This window comes from Mustelus asterias, chromosome 27 (genome assembly GCF_964213995.1).
Source record: "Mustelus asterias chromosome 27, sMusAst1.hap1.1, whole genome shotgun sequence".
In the NCBI taxonomy this organism is placed as follows: domain Eukaryota; kingdom Metazoa; phylum Chordata; class Chondrichthyes; order Carcharhiniformes; family Triakidae; genus Mustelus; species Mustelus asterias.
In genome coordinates this window covers 41,259,637-41,275,542 of record NC_135827.1, presented here as the reverse complement: position 1 = coordinate 41,275,542, position 15,906 = coordinate 41,259,637, and the positions used below count along the sequence as shown (strand labels likewise).

At 41.3% G+C, this 15,906-nt stretch overlaps 1 protein-coding gene across 3 annotated transcripts in view; it reads right to left on the bottom strand.

Annotated features, from left to right (window-relative positions):
• Positions 1-15,906, bottom strand: part of ddx6 (DEAD (Asp-Glu-Ala-Asp) box helicase 6) — a 38,276-nt gene that overhangs the window by 9,030 nt on the left and 13,340 nt on the right. For all 3 annotated transcript variants that reach the window (XM_078199107.1, XM_078199108.1, XM_078199106.1), the window contains 5 exons: positions 10,390-10,453; positions 8,757-8,861; positions 7,776-7,905; positions 5,139-5,285; positions 1,544-1,638 (listed from right to left, as the gene is read on the bottom strand). In XM_078199107.1, coding sequence (XP_078055233.1) covers positions 1,544-1,638; positions 5,139-5,285; positions 7,776-7,905; positions 8,757-8,861; positions 10,390-10,453 — 541 coding nt within the window. The remainder of the gene's footprint in view (positions 1-1,543; positions 1,639-5,138; positions 5,286-7,775; positions 7,906-8,756; positions 8,862-10,389; positions 10,454-15,906) is intronic.

Here is a 15,906-nt window from a genome sequence, read left to right as displayed (position 1 = left end):
ATGACTGAGCGTCTACTGCTGTCCAGGGAAAAGAATCCCAAATACTATCAAACAATTTCTCTTTATCTCAGCCTTAAAAAAGGAGACCTCTTATATGGTGTCCCCTACTTCTCATCTCCCCCTCCCACAAGCTGAACCATAATCCTGGTATCTGCCCCATAATATCCTGAGGGGAATTGATATGTTTCAATTAGATCAACTTGCATCTCTAAACCCTGTAGACCCAACCTGTATCTAAAATGGAAAAGCTGTTAGAGAGAAAGAGAGATAGCCTCAGGAATCCTGCACTATCTGCCAATTCCTCTCAAGATACTCCAGCAGTCACCTATTCTCTTTCTACTGTGTACTTGCTAGTTACGTGTGACCACCTCTCTAAACATGCAATCAACTAAATCCTTAGCCTTGCAAATGCCCCACAGTGACTCCAGCTTCCATTTGAGTTCCACACCCCCAGAACTCTACAGCTGGTGACACTTCATGGAGATATCATCATCAAGGGCATTTTGCAGCTGCATGGCTTCCCACATAATTCACATTCCACATAGCCATTCCGTACTGACACCCCATACCTTAAAAAAGACTTTATATAGTGTTTATCATCGAATTCAAACAGTGCAGGAGGCCATTCAGCCCATCGAGCTGTCACCAACAACAATCCCACCCAGGCCCTAACCCCTTAACCCCACGTATTTAACCTGCTTAACCCCTCTGATATTAAGGGGCAATTTAGCATGGCCAATCAACCTAACCCACACATCTTTCAAGTATGGGAGGAAACCGGAGCACCCGGAGGACACCCACGCAGACACAGGGAGAATGTGCAAACTCCACACAGACCAGAATAGAACCCGGGTCCCTGGTGTTGAGGCTTAAAGCCCTGCTGCTTTATGGGCTCTCTCTCTCTCCAAACACCCGTTGCTTTATGGGCTTCAGATAGTATACTACTTCTCTATTCTCCCTGCCAAGTTCATACTTTCCCACATTACACTCCATCTGCCACTTTTTTTGCCCAATCATTTCACCTATTATTGCTACAGATTCTCTACCTCCTCTCGACAACTCACTTTCCTACCTATCTTGGTGTCAACAACAAATTAGATACCATACATTTGGTCCCTTCATCCAAATCACAATGCCCCATCACTGATCCCTGTTGCACGCCACTAATTCCAGCTTGCCAACTCAAAGACCCATCTATTCCTATTCTGTTTTCCGTTAGCTAACTAATCCTTTATCCATGCTCATATGTTAGCCCTGCATCATGTTCTCACATCCTGTGTAGTAACCTTTAATGTGGTACCTCGAATGGAATATCTTTCTCTGACAGGCTAGACTTTTTTCAAATATTGCCTCTTTTCAGAGCGCATGAAGGTTTTCTGGTGCAATAAACTACCATAAAAAAATAAATAAATTGCACAAACACTTTTGTCAAGTGCAATTGGACCGTATACTGAAAAGTTATTACAAAAAGGAAAGGGAATTTACAATGTTACAAAAAACCTATTGCTGCAATTTAATGACTACTATTTAAATGTTACATTACCTCATCTAATACAATCATCTGTATGTTGTCCACTTTAGCCAAGCCTTTCTTAATCAAATCCAGGATTCTTCCAGGTGTTGCAATCACCACATGGACTGTAATAATGAAATAAAATTAGCACATTGAAATATAGACATGTCTAGAGTTACAGGTGAATAAGAGATTAAGTGTTCGATATAAATTCCAGTACATCCACCCCTCCCCAACACCAAAAATGAAAAGTGGGCTACAAAATTAAAAATTAGACATCTCACCGTAGCCTCAAGGGGGACACTGTGGATAGCATTTTTTAAAAAAAATTCATTCATGGGACCTGGGCATCGCTCGCTGGCCAGCATTTATTGCCCATCCCTAGTTGCCCTTGAACTGAGGGGCTTGCTAGGCCATTTCAGAGGGCAGCTGAGAGTCAACCACATTACTGTGGCTCTGGACACATATGTAGGCCAGGTCAAGAAAGCTTGACAGATTTCCTTCCCTCAAGGACATTAGTGAACTAGATGAGTTTTTCTGACAACTAACAATGTTTTTATGGTTATCAGTAGATTCTTAATTCCAAATATTTCTTATTGAATTCAATCTGCTCACAAACAGGGCATACAGAGACACCATCTTCTATGGCAGGATTCAAACCCACGTCACCAGAACATTAACCGAATTTCAGGATTAATAATCTCGTGATAATAGCATTAGGCCATTGCCTTCCCCCGTCGACCCATAATCTTCACAACTAAGGTGAATATTTATAGTTCATCATCACGTACTTGAGGAATTTTGCTTGCTGGCCTTGAAGTAAGGTTTGGCAGTTAAAGCACAGCTTGTAATCACAGCAGCTGAATTAGGGACTGGAACATGGCAACGGGTAGGCAAAGAAAAAGCAAAACCAATAATTATGGGTGGCACAGTGGTTAGCACTGCTGCATCACAGTGCCAGGGACCCAGGTTCAATTCCGGCCTCGGTCACTGTGTGGAGTTAGCACATTCTCCCTGTGTCTCTGCGTAGGTTTCCTCCCACAGTCCAAAAATGTGCTGGTTAGGCTGATTGGCCATGCTAAATTTACCCTGGTGTAGGGGGATTCTGGTCAGTGCAGACTCGATGAGCTGAATGGCCCCGTTCTGCACTGTAGGAATTCTATAAAAATATTAAATTCAAAATATTCTGCATGATTTAAAATAGCTATTGAAAGCGAGGGTGTGTTTTACTGTTAACTTGCCCTATGTATTATACAGATGGTGGTAACACTGGTTATATTTTTACCCTGGCTCAACTGCACTAAGTGTACTCTGCTCATTTTAATCTTTCAAAACTGAACACGCCTTCAGTATCAGAAAAGATACATTACAGTTACTGTTTCAACTGTAACAAGGTTCTTAGAAAACTACTGATGCCTTTTTGATGTTAAATAAAAGGTTTGTGCAAAGATTGGGTGATTGGAGAGCTGTGATTATGCTTCTTAGAGTTTAAACCTTGCTTATCCAGAATGAATATTTTTGGAGAAAAATGATCACAAATTCAGCAGAGGATGCAAGAGAGTCCAACACGAATCAGTTTCTCTAACAGTAATTTATTCTATGCAGTGACTCAGTTGCTAGCATTCTCTCTTCAGAGTCAGAATGTTGTGGGTTTAAATGCCATTCTAGGATTCGAGCACAGAAATCTAGATTTGATCCTCCAGTGCAGCTACTTCCTCTTCACCTATGACTGTGTGCCTGTCCATGACACCAATACCATTAAATTAGTGGACAACGCTACGGTGGTAGGCCTGATCACTAACAACGAGTCAGTCTACAGAGGTCCAACATCTGGTGATGAGGGCCAGGTTGTTTCCAGCGCTCCACAACACCAAGACCACCAAAGAACTTATTGCGGACTTCAGGAAGTCCAGAGGCAGCACACACACACCCCATTTACATCAACGGGGTAGAGGTGGAAAGGGTCTGCAGCTTCAAATTCCTTGGCGCCCACATCACAGAGGACTTCTCATGGTCCCTCAACTCCTCGTCCCTAGTGAAGGGGGTTCATCAGCGCCTATACTTCCTGAGGAGGCTAAAGAGAGCCAACCTGTCCCCCCACCTTCTCTCAAACTTCCACCGGTGCACAATAGAGAGCATCTTGTCGAACTGCATTATGGTGCAGTATGGCAGTTGCTCCATTTCTGACCAGAAAGCTCTGCAGCAGGAAGTCAAACTGCCCAATACATCATCGGCACCCAGCTACCAGCCATCCAGAACATTCATCACAAACGCTGTCTGTGGAGATCTCCCAGCCACAGACTGTTTGCCACCCCCTTACCCGTAATATATTCCCAAGCAATGGGCATTGTGCACCATGCATGTATACACTTAATGATTAATGGCACTATTTTATAATGACTACTGCATTTGCTTTTTTCTTTGCATCTTGGGAGCCTGCAAGCTCACTTTTCGTTGTATTTGTGCACTATACAATGACAAAGTTGAATTGAAGAGGTTTTGTTCTCTCAGAGGGGTCAGTTTTCAAATGAGAAGTTAAACCAAGGCCTTGTCTGCCTTCTTAGAAGTTTGTAAAGTTTTTATTTATTAGTCACAAGTAAGGCTTACATTCATATTGCAGCGAAGTTACTGTGAAATTCCCCTAGTCGTCACAGTCCGGCGTCTGTTCGGATCAATGCACCTAATCAGCATGTCATTCAGAAAGTGGGAGGAAACCGGAGCACCCGGAGGAAACCCACGCAGACACAGGAAGAATGTGCAAACTCCACACAGACAGTGACCCAAGCCAGGAACTGAACTTGGGTCCCTGGCGCTGTGAAGCAGCAGTGCTAACCACTGTGCTACTGTGCCTTCCTATTCCATTACAATTTCAAAGAGTGGGGGAGCTACTGGCAGAGTCCTAGCCATTTATTCCTCTTCCAATATCACTGAGTAGATTATCTGGTCATCATCATATTGCCATTTGTGGTAAATTGCTATACAAAAGTTGGCTATTACATTTCCGACATGGCAGTGATAACTATACTTCAAAAGTACTTTGCTAGCTATAGAGTGCATTGGGACATCTAGGCCGATATTTTACGACCTCACTCAGGTGAGGCTCATAAAATCCTGCCCAAGACCAACGGAGAATTCTGTTCTGCGAGCCTCGCCCGCCCCGGATTGGTAAAATTTCAGCACTGGTGTTTGTGAAAGGTGCCAGAGAAATGCTTTTTTTTTTTAAATTAAAAAAACTCTTTCTAGTTTACAACTGGGAAGTTACAATTCTGCTTGTATCTCTTACTAAAGAAACTAAAAGATAAGCCTGCTATTTTGACTTTGGGAGATCTCAGCCTTTTGGCTAAGATGACATGTCAGATCAAGTCCAAGATGAGGTCCAATTCCTTTTCTGGTTTGTCTTGAAGGGACAATTGGATTTTGAATTTGGTTTTTGGAGGAAGCAAGAAATGAATTTGGGTTTTGCATTGGCTTTGTAACTTTAAGGATGGAGTAAAAAAATTTTTTTTAAAAAAAAATGTAGTCAAGCTACTTAAATCCAAACTCCTGCATTGCCGCAGTGTAATTGCATTTACTGACAGAAGGGTTCAGATCGAGTATGCTGTTCATTATATTAGGCTACACTCACCAGTCTCATCGAGCCTCAGGATATCATCCCGGAGATTGGTTCCTCCTGTGGTAGCCATCACTTTCACACCACCCATGTGCTTGCTGACTTGGATACAGATCTGACTGACTTGGAGTGCCAGCTCTCGGGTAGGCACAATCACCATAGCTTTAAAAATAAAAAGGAAAGCTGCATTAGTTATTAAGGAGATATTCACCTCTGCAACCAAACTTCCCAAATATATAATTCTTAAAGAAGGCAGTCTCTTCCAACATCCACAGAAACAACCTTTTGGATCTCAGAACTTCTTGGGTCAAGATACTAGTGTTAGCATCTCTGGCAGAACACAAAGTTAGACAATCAAATCCCACTCTAGAGAGACAAACATTATCCAGGATAACACTTCAGTGCAGTAATGAGTGAATGTTATGTTGTCAGGGGTCTTCTGTATGAGATGAGATTGTTTGTAAACAGAGTCTGCTTCCTCTCGTGAACAAAAATTTCACTGCATTTTGTTTTAAAGCATAGAGAAGATTCTTCCTGGTGTCCTGGCCAATATTTCTTCCTCAACCAACATCACAAAGAGATACCTGGTGATTATCTCATTGTTGCTTGTGGAATCTTGCTGTATACAAGTTGGCTGTTACATACATATCCCTACATTCAAACAATGACTACACCCATTAGTTTTGGGACATCCTGATGTCATGAAACACTATATAAATGCAACTTATTTCTTTTCCAATACAAGAAGCTTCCTGATATGCACAATGAAAGGTCAATGTTGCAATATTTTTCCTCTTCTAATATTGTACTCCCTTCACCCACTGCAATAGAACAGTTTACTGTAACCAGGAATCAGATACAATGGAAATGCTAACATATATACATGGAAATTTGCTTCAAGAATTTTTTTTTAAAAACCAAGAACTTTCATTAGATACAGGAAGTAGAAAGCTCACAGACTTGGGATTAAACCTCCTATCTTAAAATAAGGCCAATACTTGCAGTATGTAACCAATGGAACAATTTTAGTACCAACACCCAGATGTGACATCACTTATTTGTGACATAAAATTCCAGATGGTACAAAAAAAATGCTGGAATGAGGTTCCATATCAAACATTGGAATGTTGATCCACACATGCCAAAAACCCACACATAACAAATCTAAGTGAGCACAATGCACAACTCCAAAATGAAGTTAGTGGTTACTCTTTTAAAAACCCATATCTAACAGTAAAGTTAACATTCTTTCCTTATTATTCTACCCCATCTATCCAAAATTTAATCAAAGCTATGTTTGTAATAATTGGGAAGTCAGATATCTAGCACAGAAAAAAGCCCTTTAGCTCATCACGCCTGTGCCAAAGGCAAACCATTTAACTACTTTAATCTCATTTTCCAGCACTTGGCCCACCGCCTTGTGTACCTTGGCATCACAAGTGCCAATCTAAACATTTAAATGAGGGTCTCCGCCTCCACCATCCTTCCAGGCAGAGTTCCATAATCCCACTATCCTTTAGGTGAAAAAGCTTTTCCTCATATCCCTTCTAAACCTCCTGCTCCTTATCTTAAATCTATGGCCCTCAGTCATTGATACTGCCAAAGGGGAAAGTTTCTTCCTGTCTATCTATGCCCTTCAGAATCTTATACATCACAATCATGTTCTCCCCTCAGTCTCCTTTGCTCCTAGGAAAACAACCCCAGCCTATCCAACCTCTCTTCACAACTGAAACTCTCCAGCTCAGACAACATCCTGATAAACCTCCTCTGCACCCTTTCCAATGTTATCACATTCCTCCATTGTGGATTCCAGAGCTGCACACTATACTCTAGCTGGGGCCTAACCAATATTCTATATCGTTTCAGCATAACCTCCCTACTTTTAAACTCTATGCCTCGCCAAGTATACAATATGCCTTCTTAACAACCTTATTCATCTGCCCTGTTACCTTAAGGGACCGGTGTACACGAACACTAAAGTCCCTCTGATCCTTGGTGCTTCCCAGGGTCCTGCGGTCCTGCTGTACACCATATAATCCCTTGCCTCGTTTGCCCTGCCCAAGTGCCTCATCTCAGTTATCAGGATTGAATTGCATTTGTCACTGATCAGCCCGTCTATATTCTCATTATTTAACCATCCCACCAATTTTTATATCATCTGCAAACTTACTGATCAACCCTCCTGTGTTCAAGTCTAAATCATTATATAAGCCACAAACAGCATGGGCCCCACCACTGATCCCTGCAGGACCCCACTGAACACAGTCTTCCAGTAGAAAAACACCTTTCAATCACCTTTCGCCATCAGTCTCCCATGTGGGACCTTATCAAAAGCCTTGCTGAAATCCAAGTAGACAACGTCAAATGCATTGCCCTCATCTACACACCTGGCCACCTCTTCAAATAAAGTTCAATCAAGTTGGTCATATATGACCTCCCCTTATCAAAACCATGCTGACAGTTCTTGATTAATTCCTGCCTCCCCAAATGCAGATTAATTTTATTCCTCAGAATTGCTTCCAATAAGTTCCCCACCACTGAGGTTAGACTGACTGGCCTGTGGTTTCCTGGCTTATTCCTTCCTCCCTTCTTGAATAATGGGAAGATGAAAAAAAAAACAAATATTGACAATTATAACATGATCTGACAAACCTTGAATACAGTCTCTTTTCAGGTCCAGCCGTTCAAGTAATGGAATGAGGTAGGCTCCACTTTTACCTGTTCCGTTTTTGGCTCTGGCCAATATATCTCTGCCAGACAATGCAATAGGAATACTCTCCTCCTGAGAAACAGAAATCATATCAAATTAAATTAACAACATTTTTTTCTTTGTTCTTTCAAGAGACATGGCCAACACTGGCAAGGCCAGCATTTATCACTTGTCCCAGATTTTCTCAACCAAGTGATTTGCTAAGCCATTTCAGACAGCAGTTAAGAGGCAACCACATTGCTATGGATTTGGAATCGCACATTGGCCAGATCAGACAAGAATGGCAGATTTAATTTCCTCAAAGGGCATTAGTGAACAAGATAGGTTTTTGCAACAATTGATGGTTGCTTCACAGTTACCATTACTGAGTTTAGCTTCCAATTCCAGAATTATTTATTCAAATTACACCAGCTTCTGAGATTTGAATCAATGTCCCTAGAGCATTAGCCTGGGCCTCAGCATTAACTATTCCAGTGACATTCCCACCATCCCCCATTGTAAAGTTTAAAGATTTTTTTATTAGTGTCACAAGTAGGCTTACATTAACATTGCAATGAGGTTACTGTGAAAATCCCCTAGTCGCCACACTCCAGCGCCTGTTCCGGTACACTGAGGGAGAATTTAGCACGGCCAATGTACCTAATCAGCACTTCTTTTGGACTGTGGGAGGAAACCCACGCAGACATGGGGAGAACGTGCAGACTTCACACTGACAGTCACCCAAGCGGGGGAAATCGAACCCGGGTCCCTGGCGCTGTAATGCAGCAGTGCTAACCACTGTGCCACCATTTGTGGCACCTTGGCAAAAAAGTCATATACCAAACTTATGAAGCTTACAAATAGGACAAACATATTGGACACACTAACCCAGCTCCTACTACTTATCTGTTAAGCATACTGCCGCAAGAGAAGAGCATACACACCTGGATTGGAGATGGTTTCTCCCAGCCCATTTCAAAAATGCCCATTAGCAACTCGCGCTTCAAACAGTAATCTTCAAATTCGTTTCCTTTTGTGGCTGTTACATCCTAAACAAAGACAAGAGACAGAACTGAAAAGTGAATCACAGACATTATAACACAGTTACCAACAGACTGTGCAGCAAACCCAGTAAATAGAAAGCATCGCATTTTGTCATTTATCATTTTGACTGCTTTGTCTATGGCTAGAGTACAGATCTCCAAACTGCCAATTCTGATTAAGCATTACTATTAAGCAAGCTAAACACAGGGTGGAATGAAAGAGCAGCATTTGTAAATGACATGGCAAAAACAAATACAATGCAACTGCACCGCTACACAGACCGCATAAAACTATGAGTTGCTAAAAGTAAATTTCACGTGCTTCAATGCAAGCTGTGCGTTCTACCTAGTTCTATCATGTGAACACACTGCAAAATATTTGCTACATAACCTTGCTACAAACAATGCCAAATTCACAGCCACTATGTTCACACTGAAAAAGAGCAATTTCCACTGAGTTACTGCAGCCAAAGTGGACAAACTGAACAAATCAACAACGGTTTTACAAAAGGGATTTTAAAAGGGTAAAAACCGAAATTTTGGCTCACTAGATATGAAATAATCTAAATTTTTATATTGAGCATTTCTTCATTTAGAACTGTTCCAGTATCAAGTTCTCCATCTTCCCAATTCTACTTACAGATTCAAGTTCTGTATTTCATAAGCAACTAAAAATGAAAATTATCACACTGCTTGTGGCTCGCTGATATTAGAGATTTCCCCCCCCCCACTTAGAACATAGAACAGTACAGCACAGAACAGGCCCTTCGGCCCACGATGTTGTGCCGAGCTTTATCTGAAACCAAGATCAAGCTATCCCACTCCCTATTATCCTGGTGTGCTCCATGTGCCTATCCAATAACCGCTTAAATGTTCCTAAAGTGTCTGACTCCACTATCACTGCAAGGCAGTCCATTCCACACCCCAACCACTCTCTGCGTAAAGAACCTACCTCTGATATCCTTCCTGTATCTCCCACCACGAACCCTATAGTTATGCCCCCTTGTAATAGCTCCATCCACCCGAGGAAATAGTCTTTGACTTAGTACAAGATAAAGCATTAGTAAAGCAACATCATGCAATTCTGCTCAAAACTGGTTACTAATAAGTTAAAAGGATTCTAGAGAACACTGTCATACATGACAGCTGGTCTGGAGCCCTAACTTGCCTTGGAGAGAAGCATAGCTTCATCTGTACCAAATTTATAATTTTAGAAGAAACATCATTACCAAATCTGCCAAAAATAAATTCCATATTTACAGACAACCGCTCCAATGCAAATGAAGTCCAGAGTAGTCTGGTCTAAAGGAATCGAGATGTTAACAGGCTCCAAAGATAGGAGCTTCATATCCTTTATAATATTTGACTGGGAAGGGATAAGATGACAAGTATGGTTGGTCAAAAATAAGCCCCAATTACTATACCCTGACTGACACTGCAATGCTTGACACTTATTTCTGAGAACAACACAATTCTATTTCAAAAAGCAGAGACCATAACGAATACATGAATGGAATATGAAAATTCTTCTTACCGAAGTTTTCATCCTCCTGTCTTTTGGAGGTAATTTTAAACTTTTCTTCCAGTCATCACCTGGTCTATAGAGAATGATACGTAAACATTTACTCATTGCAATGCAATTTCTATCCAAAGGGAAGATGCAGTCATCAAATTAAATCTATAAATTGTTGCATCTGATAAGGCTCCAAGTATGTCCTTGCTATAGAGGCAGTACAGTGAAGGTTTATCAGTTCTGTTATATGAGACTAAGTCAGTTAGAATAATATTCATTGGAATTTAGAAGAGTGAGAGGGGATCTCAGGGCGAATTCAGAGAATGTTCCCGATAGTGGGAGAGTCCAGAACCATTACATAGTTTTACATTACATTGTCATAGTTTTGAGCATAATGGGTAAATCTTTAAGGACTGAGATGAGCAGAAATTTCTTAACAGAGTGGTAAATCTGTGGAATTCACTACCACAAAGTAGTCAAGGCCAAAACGCTGCATGACTTCAAGAAGAAATTAGATATAGCGCTTGGGGCTAAAGACATCAAGGGAAATGGGGGTGGGGAAATCAGGATATTGAACATGGTCAGCCATGATCAAAATGAATGGCGGAGCAGGTTCGAAGGACCGAATGGCCTAATCCTGCTTCTATTTTCTATGTTTTAAACATTACAGCAAACTTGAAAGAATCAAAAATACTGGCCATGTTGAATTTCAAATCTGATGCAGCTGCAAATTAATTTCCTTTCATCACAAACAACATTCAATATTAAATACATTTCCAAAATCTTAAAATTCAAAACCGAATCACTTTTGAAAACACAAACTTAACACGTTGATTTTTAGGGCACTTGGATTAGATTGTTAATATCCAGCTGTAAAATCTTAGTATGCTTGTAAAAATGGTAAAGGTTCTGCATGACTGTTTAACACAGTAATTGTGCTATGTGCACCATGGAGATGTGCCATGCAAAAATCCCTCAACAGATGATAGTACAAGTTTTGGAATTGGAGGTTACGTTTGAAATAAAGTTGGAAGTCAATGGGTAACTGAACTGGCATAGCACTTGAATTTTGGTGTGCAGTGATAGCTCTGGAGGATGGTAGTAGATTGGGGTTACAATCAAAATCTCTTTGCTGGGAACAGTTGAACAGAAAGAATACTCTGATCTAAAGAGATGTAAAACTTGGCTACAGGCACCAATTAAACCGTACCACTGCATATACAATTTGTTAGTGCATTCCATTGTTGAGCTGAGCGCGAGGGTGGAGAGGAATACAAATGCCAGTAGTAATTCTTTGATATAACCTTTACACACTTCAAAATTATGAAATGAAGGAGGATAGTGGGTTCTACGAGCTAGTTCACCATATCATTAATACAGAATGCAGTTGGCTAGAACAGAGCCCAAACTGTGATTACACAAATAGATGGGCGGAAAGGTTGTAAATCGCTCAAAGTGGTTACTTGAAGGGCAACGTTTTTTTTTACATAAACTATTTCTTAAAACAGTTTATGCAACCGTTCCCACTGTAACCCAAATTTCTGTTCTTCCTTTAGAAACTACAAACGTTTAACCTCAGAACCCGTTTGGAATCACTCAAATCTTGACAATATGTAACCTACTCAAATGCTTGGACAGGAATGGGAACCAGAATTGAATAAATCACCAATGGGAACGGAGACTCATAAACCTAACATGTCTGTACTTAGCTTCCCAATTAAAAGCAGCTAACGATTCCATTTGCTTTCTCATTACCTCCAATATTTTTTCTTCCAAGTGTTCATCTATAAATTCTTTCATATGTTGTAACCAAATCAGCTTCAATAACCACACATAATAAAAGCATTCCATATCCAAATAACAGTTGAAAAAATCTTTCCTCCCCCGTGCGTTTCTAACAAAGGTAGTGAATTTAAGTCTGATTCTAATCAAGGGAAGTCAACTTATTATGCATTTAAAACATACCATAAAAGCTGCCTATTGCAGTGCGGCAAGGCAAAGGACTTTACAACAGGACACACAATTACAACAAGATTCTTGAAGATTTCTCACACCTTGAACTTTCAAGGGGGTACAACCATGTTTCTCTTCCCTACTTATTCACACATTTATTTAGATGTAAACCTCTTTATTACAAGTGGCTCTAGAACTGAACGTTAAAGACAAAATTATGAAAACAGTGGTTCACATATTCAACACCTTTAATGTTTGGATTTGTTCCAATGAATGATGTAACACTCTTTTGAGGAGGAGAAAATAAACAATGGGAACCATAGGCATATCCATTTAATATTGATTATTGGAATACTGATGGCAATGATTTTATGATCACTTAGAGATCGATAATTATTAGGAAATTCCAACATAGCCTTGGGAAACAGAGACCATGCTTCATCAATCTGATTGAGCTCTGAAAAAGTGGTCAATTTACTGGATTTGTTTGAATGCACCAATAGCCGCAAAACCTTCGATAAATGTCATTAAGACAACAATTGAGCAAAGTTGTATTGGATGGGAATGGCAATTCGATATCAAGTTGGACAAATAGTTGAAATCTTTAAACGGTCAGCCATCACAGTGTGAGGGGTTTATATTACTGGATTGTTTCAATGTGATTTTGGGGCAGAAAGCAGGCCCTGGTTGAAGGACTACAACTTTCAATATTCCTGGAATATTGGCACAAGCAGAGCACAACACAGGCAGGCTGTGCACGCTCAGTTTCTGGCTGTTGAGAGCTGCAGGGATTTGGCAGTGTCCTTGTGTGGCGCGAAACAACAACCATGGGACCAGAGTTGTGATGTTATAAATGAGCCCATGTGACAAGGTTAGTCAGGAGCTGAAGAAATTATGTTGTTAGCTCAGTGTGCAACAGGGCTAGCAGAAGCCCACTGGGAACTGAAGAGGCAGCAAAACGTTGCTAACTCTATGCAGTTGAGGTCAGAGAAATCTGTGGGGAGCTGGGGCCAAGAAAAGCCCTGGAGCAGCTCTCCGCAGCAGTGTGGCTGAGGAACTGAGACTCTGCTTGTGTTTAGACGCTGGGTAGTAGCTTGGCCAGCACAATGGGACACAGTCTCAGAAGTAGTTGTTTGAATGGCCATGCAGCTGGATTGGAATATTATGCCTTTGGTGAGGTTTATATCCATGGATCTTGGGCAAGGTAGAACTTCAGTCGGCTAGAGATCAGGCTAGCTCTTTGAAGGAGAGGAACCAAAATCCCTAATGGGGAATAGTTTAATAGAACGTGTATGTGGCTCACAGTAATCACTGATATTTAGGTGGAATGTGTCTTGGTGCTGTCTGCCATTTAATGTGCAGTTTGTGGTCAACCATTTTGTCTGTAATTCATATTAGAGTAGAAAACAGATTGTTCTGAAGATTGGACTCGAAATATTAACTCCGTTTCTCTCTCCAGAGACACTGCCGGACCGACTGAGTTTTTCCAATACTTGATTTTTGGTTCAGATCTATAGCATCCACGCATTTTTTTAAATATAAAAAGATATAGTACTGGCTGATTGCTTGGTTGACTCTCAAATTCTTTGAGCTGTGGAATCTTGTGGTTTTCTCTTGGAAAATATCTTGGATTTCAAATTTAGTCTGTGTTAACAAAATGATTACCGGTCCCTAACTTGTCCAGGATTGTGACAAAGGTCAGGTCATGAACAACATTCCTCCAAGTGCCCACTAACATTTACAGATCAACAGACAGGAGGGAAAGTCATAGGTGATAAATTATTGAGGATGTCCAACGTTCAACAATGCCACTTTAAAACTATAGGTCTTGCTGTATTCTCTCTACAAGATCACTGGTACATTCAGTTCTGTTACTCATATAGGACAATGGCGGCTGGATAGAATACAGGAGAGGGAACCAAAATATTCAGTCTTATTGCTCATGGACAGGATCAAGGAACCATGTATATTTTTAATCACAGAAATGCAAGCATATAAAGTAAAGGACTAAATTTATCCTGTGGACAGGTCACTGGAAATTGACTGAAATGGTAGGACTGCGGGCATGTTTATAAAATACTGAGGTGGAAGAGTTAGATTAGATGGTACAAAGTATTTTCAAGGTAAATATGATCCCTGAACAGATAGACTAGGCAGGTGTCAAGCACAAATTCCTTGAGGTTCTTCAGAACAACAGCAGGACAAGTTGTAGAGAAAGGAAGTCATCTCCAGTTATGGAAGAAAACTGCAGCTGAGCTGCAATTAGATTTGAGTTACCACAAACTTCAGGAACTTTCCTGGATGCCAGAGAGGAGTTCCCTGGAGTTGTGGCTCAGTGTTTTTGCTTATCCAGAACAGCACAGCTCAGGGTGCAAAATGGGACAGATATGATTAAGTAGGTAGTTAGAATTGTGGACAAGCCTACAAGAGGAGAGGCTGTACTTGATCTGATACTGACCAATGAACCTGGACAGGTGTCAGATCTCTCCGTGGGAGAGCATCTTGGGGATAGCGATCATAACTCCCTCTCTTTTTCCAATGCAAGCAAAAAGGAAATAATCAGGCAAGCTAGGAAAGCGTTTATATGGAGTATGGGGAAATATGAAGACATAAGGCAGCAAATTAGAGGAGTAAATTGGAAGGAGGTATTCTCGGGGAAATGTACTGAAGAGAGGTGGCAGTTTGTCAAGGAATGTCTGTCTAGGGTTCTACAGGACAACATTCCGAGCAGACAGGGAGGAGTTGGTAGGTTAAAGGAACCATGGTGCACGAAAGCTGTGCGGGACCTAGTCGAGAAGAAAAGGAAAGCGTACAAAAGGTTCAGAGAGCTTGGCGAAGATAGGGATCTAGATGAGTATACAGCTTGTAGGAAGGGGCTAAAGAAGGAAATTAGGAGAGCCAGAAGGGGTCACGAGAAGGCCTTGGCAGGTAGGATTAAGGAAAACCCTAAGGCATTCTATAAATACGTGAAGAGTAAAAGGATGAGACGTGAAGGAATAGGGCCTATAAAAGGTGAAGGCGGGAAAATCTGTACGGAACCAGTAGAAATGGCAGAGGTGCTTAATGAGTATTTTGCCTCGGTTTTCACAGAGGAGAAGGACCTGGGTGGATGTACTGCGGGCTTGTGGTGGACTGAAAAGATCGAGTATGTGGACTTTAACAAAGAGGTTGTGCTGGAATCTTTGAATGGCATCAAGATAGATAAGTCTCCGGGTCCAGATGGGATGTACCCCAGGTTACTGTGGGAGGCGAGGGAAGAGATTGCAGAGCCTCTGGCGATGATCTTTGCGTCGTCGATGGAGACAGGAGAGGTGCCGGAGGATTGGGGGATTGCGGATGTGGTTCCTATTTTCAAGAAGGGGAATAGGGATACCCCAGGAAATTACCGACCGGTGAGTCTAACCTCAGTGGTTGGTAAGCTGATGGAGAAGATCCTGAGGGACAAGATTTATGAGCATTTAGAGAGGTTTAGTATGCTCAAGAATACTCAGCACGGCTTTGTCAAAGGCAGATCGTGCCTTATGAGCCAGGTGGAGTTCTTCGAAAATGTGACTAAACACATTGACGAAGGGAAAGCGGTAGATG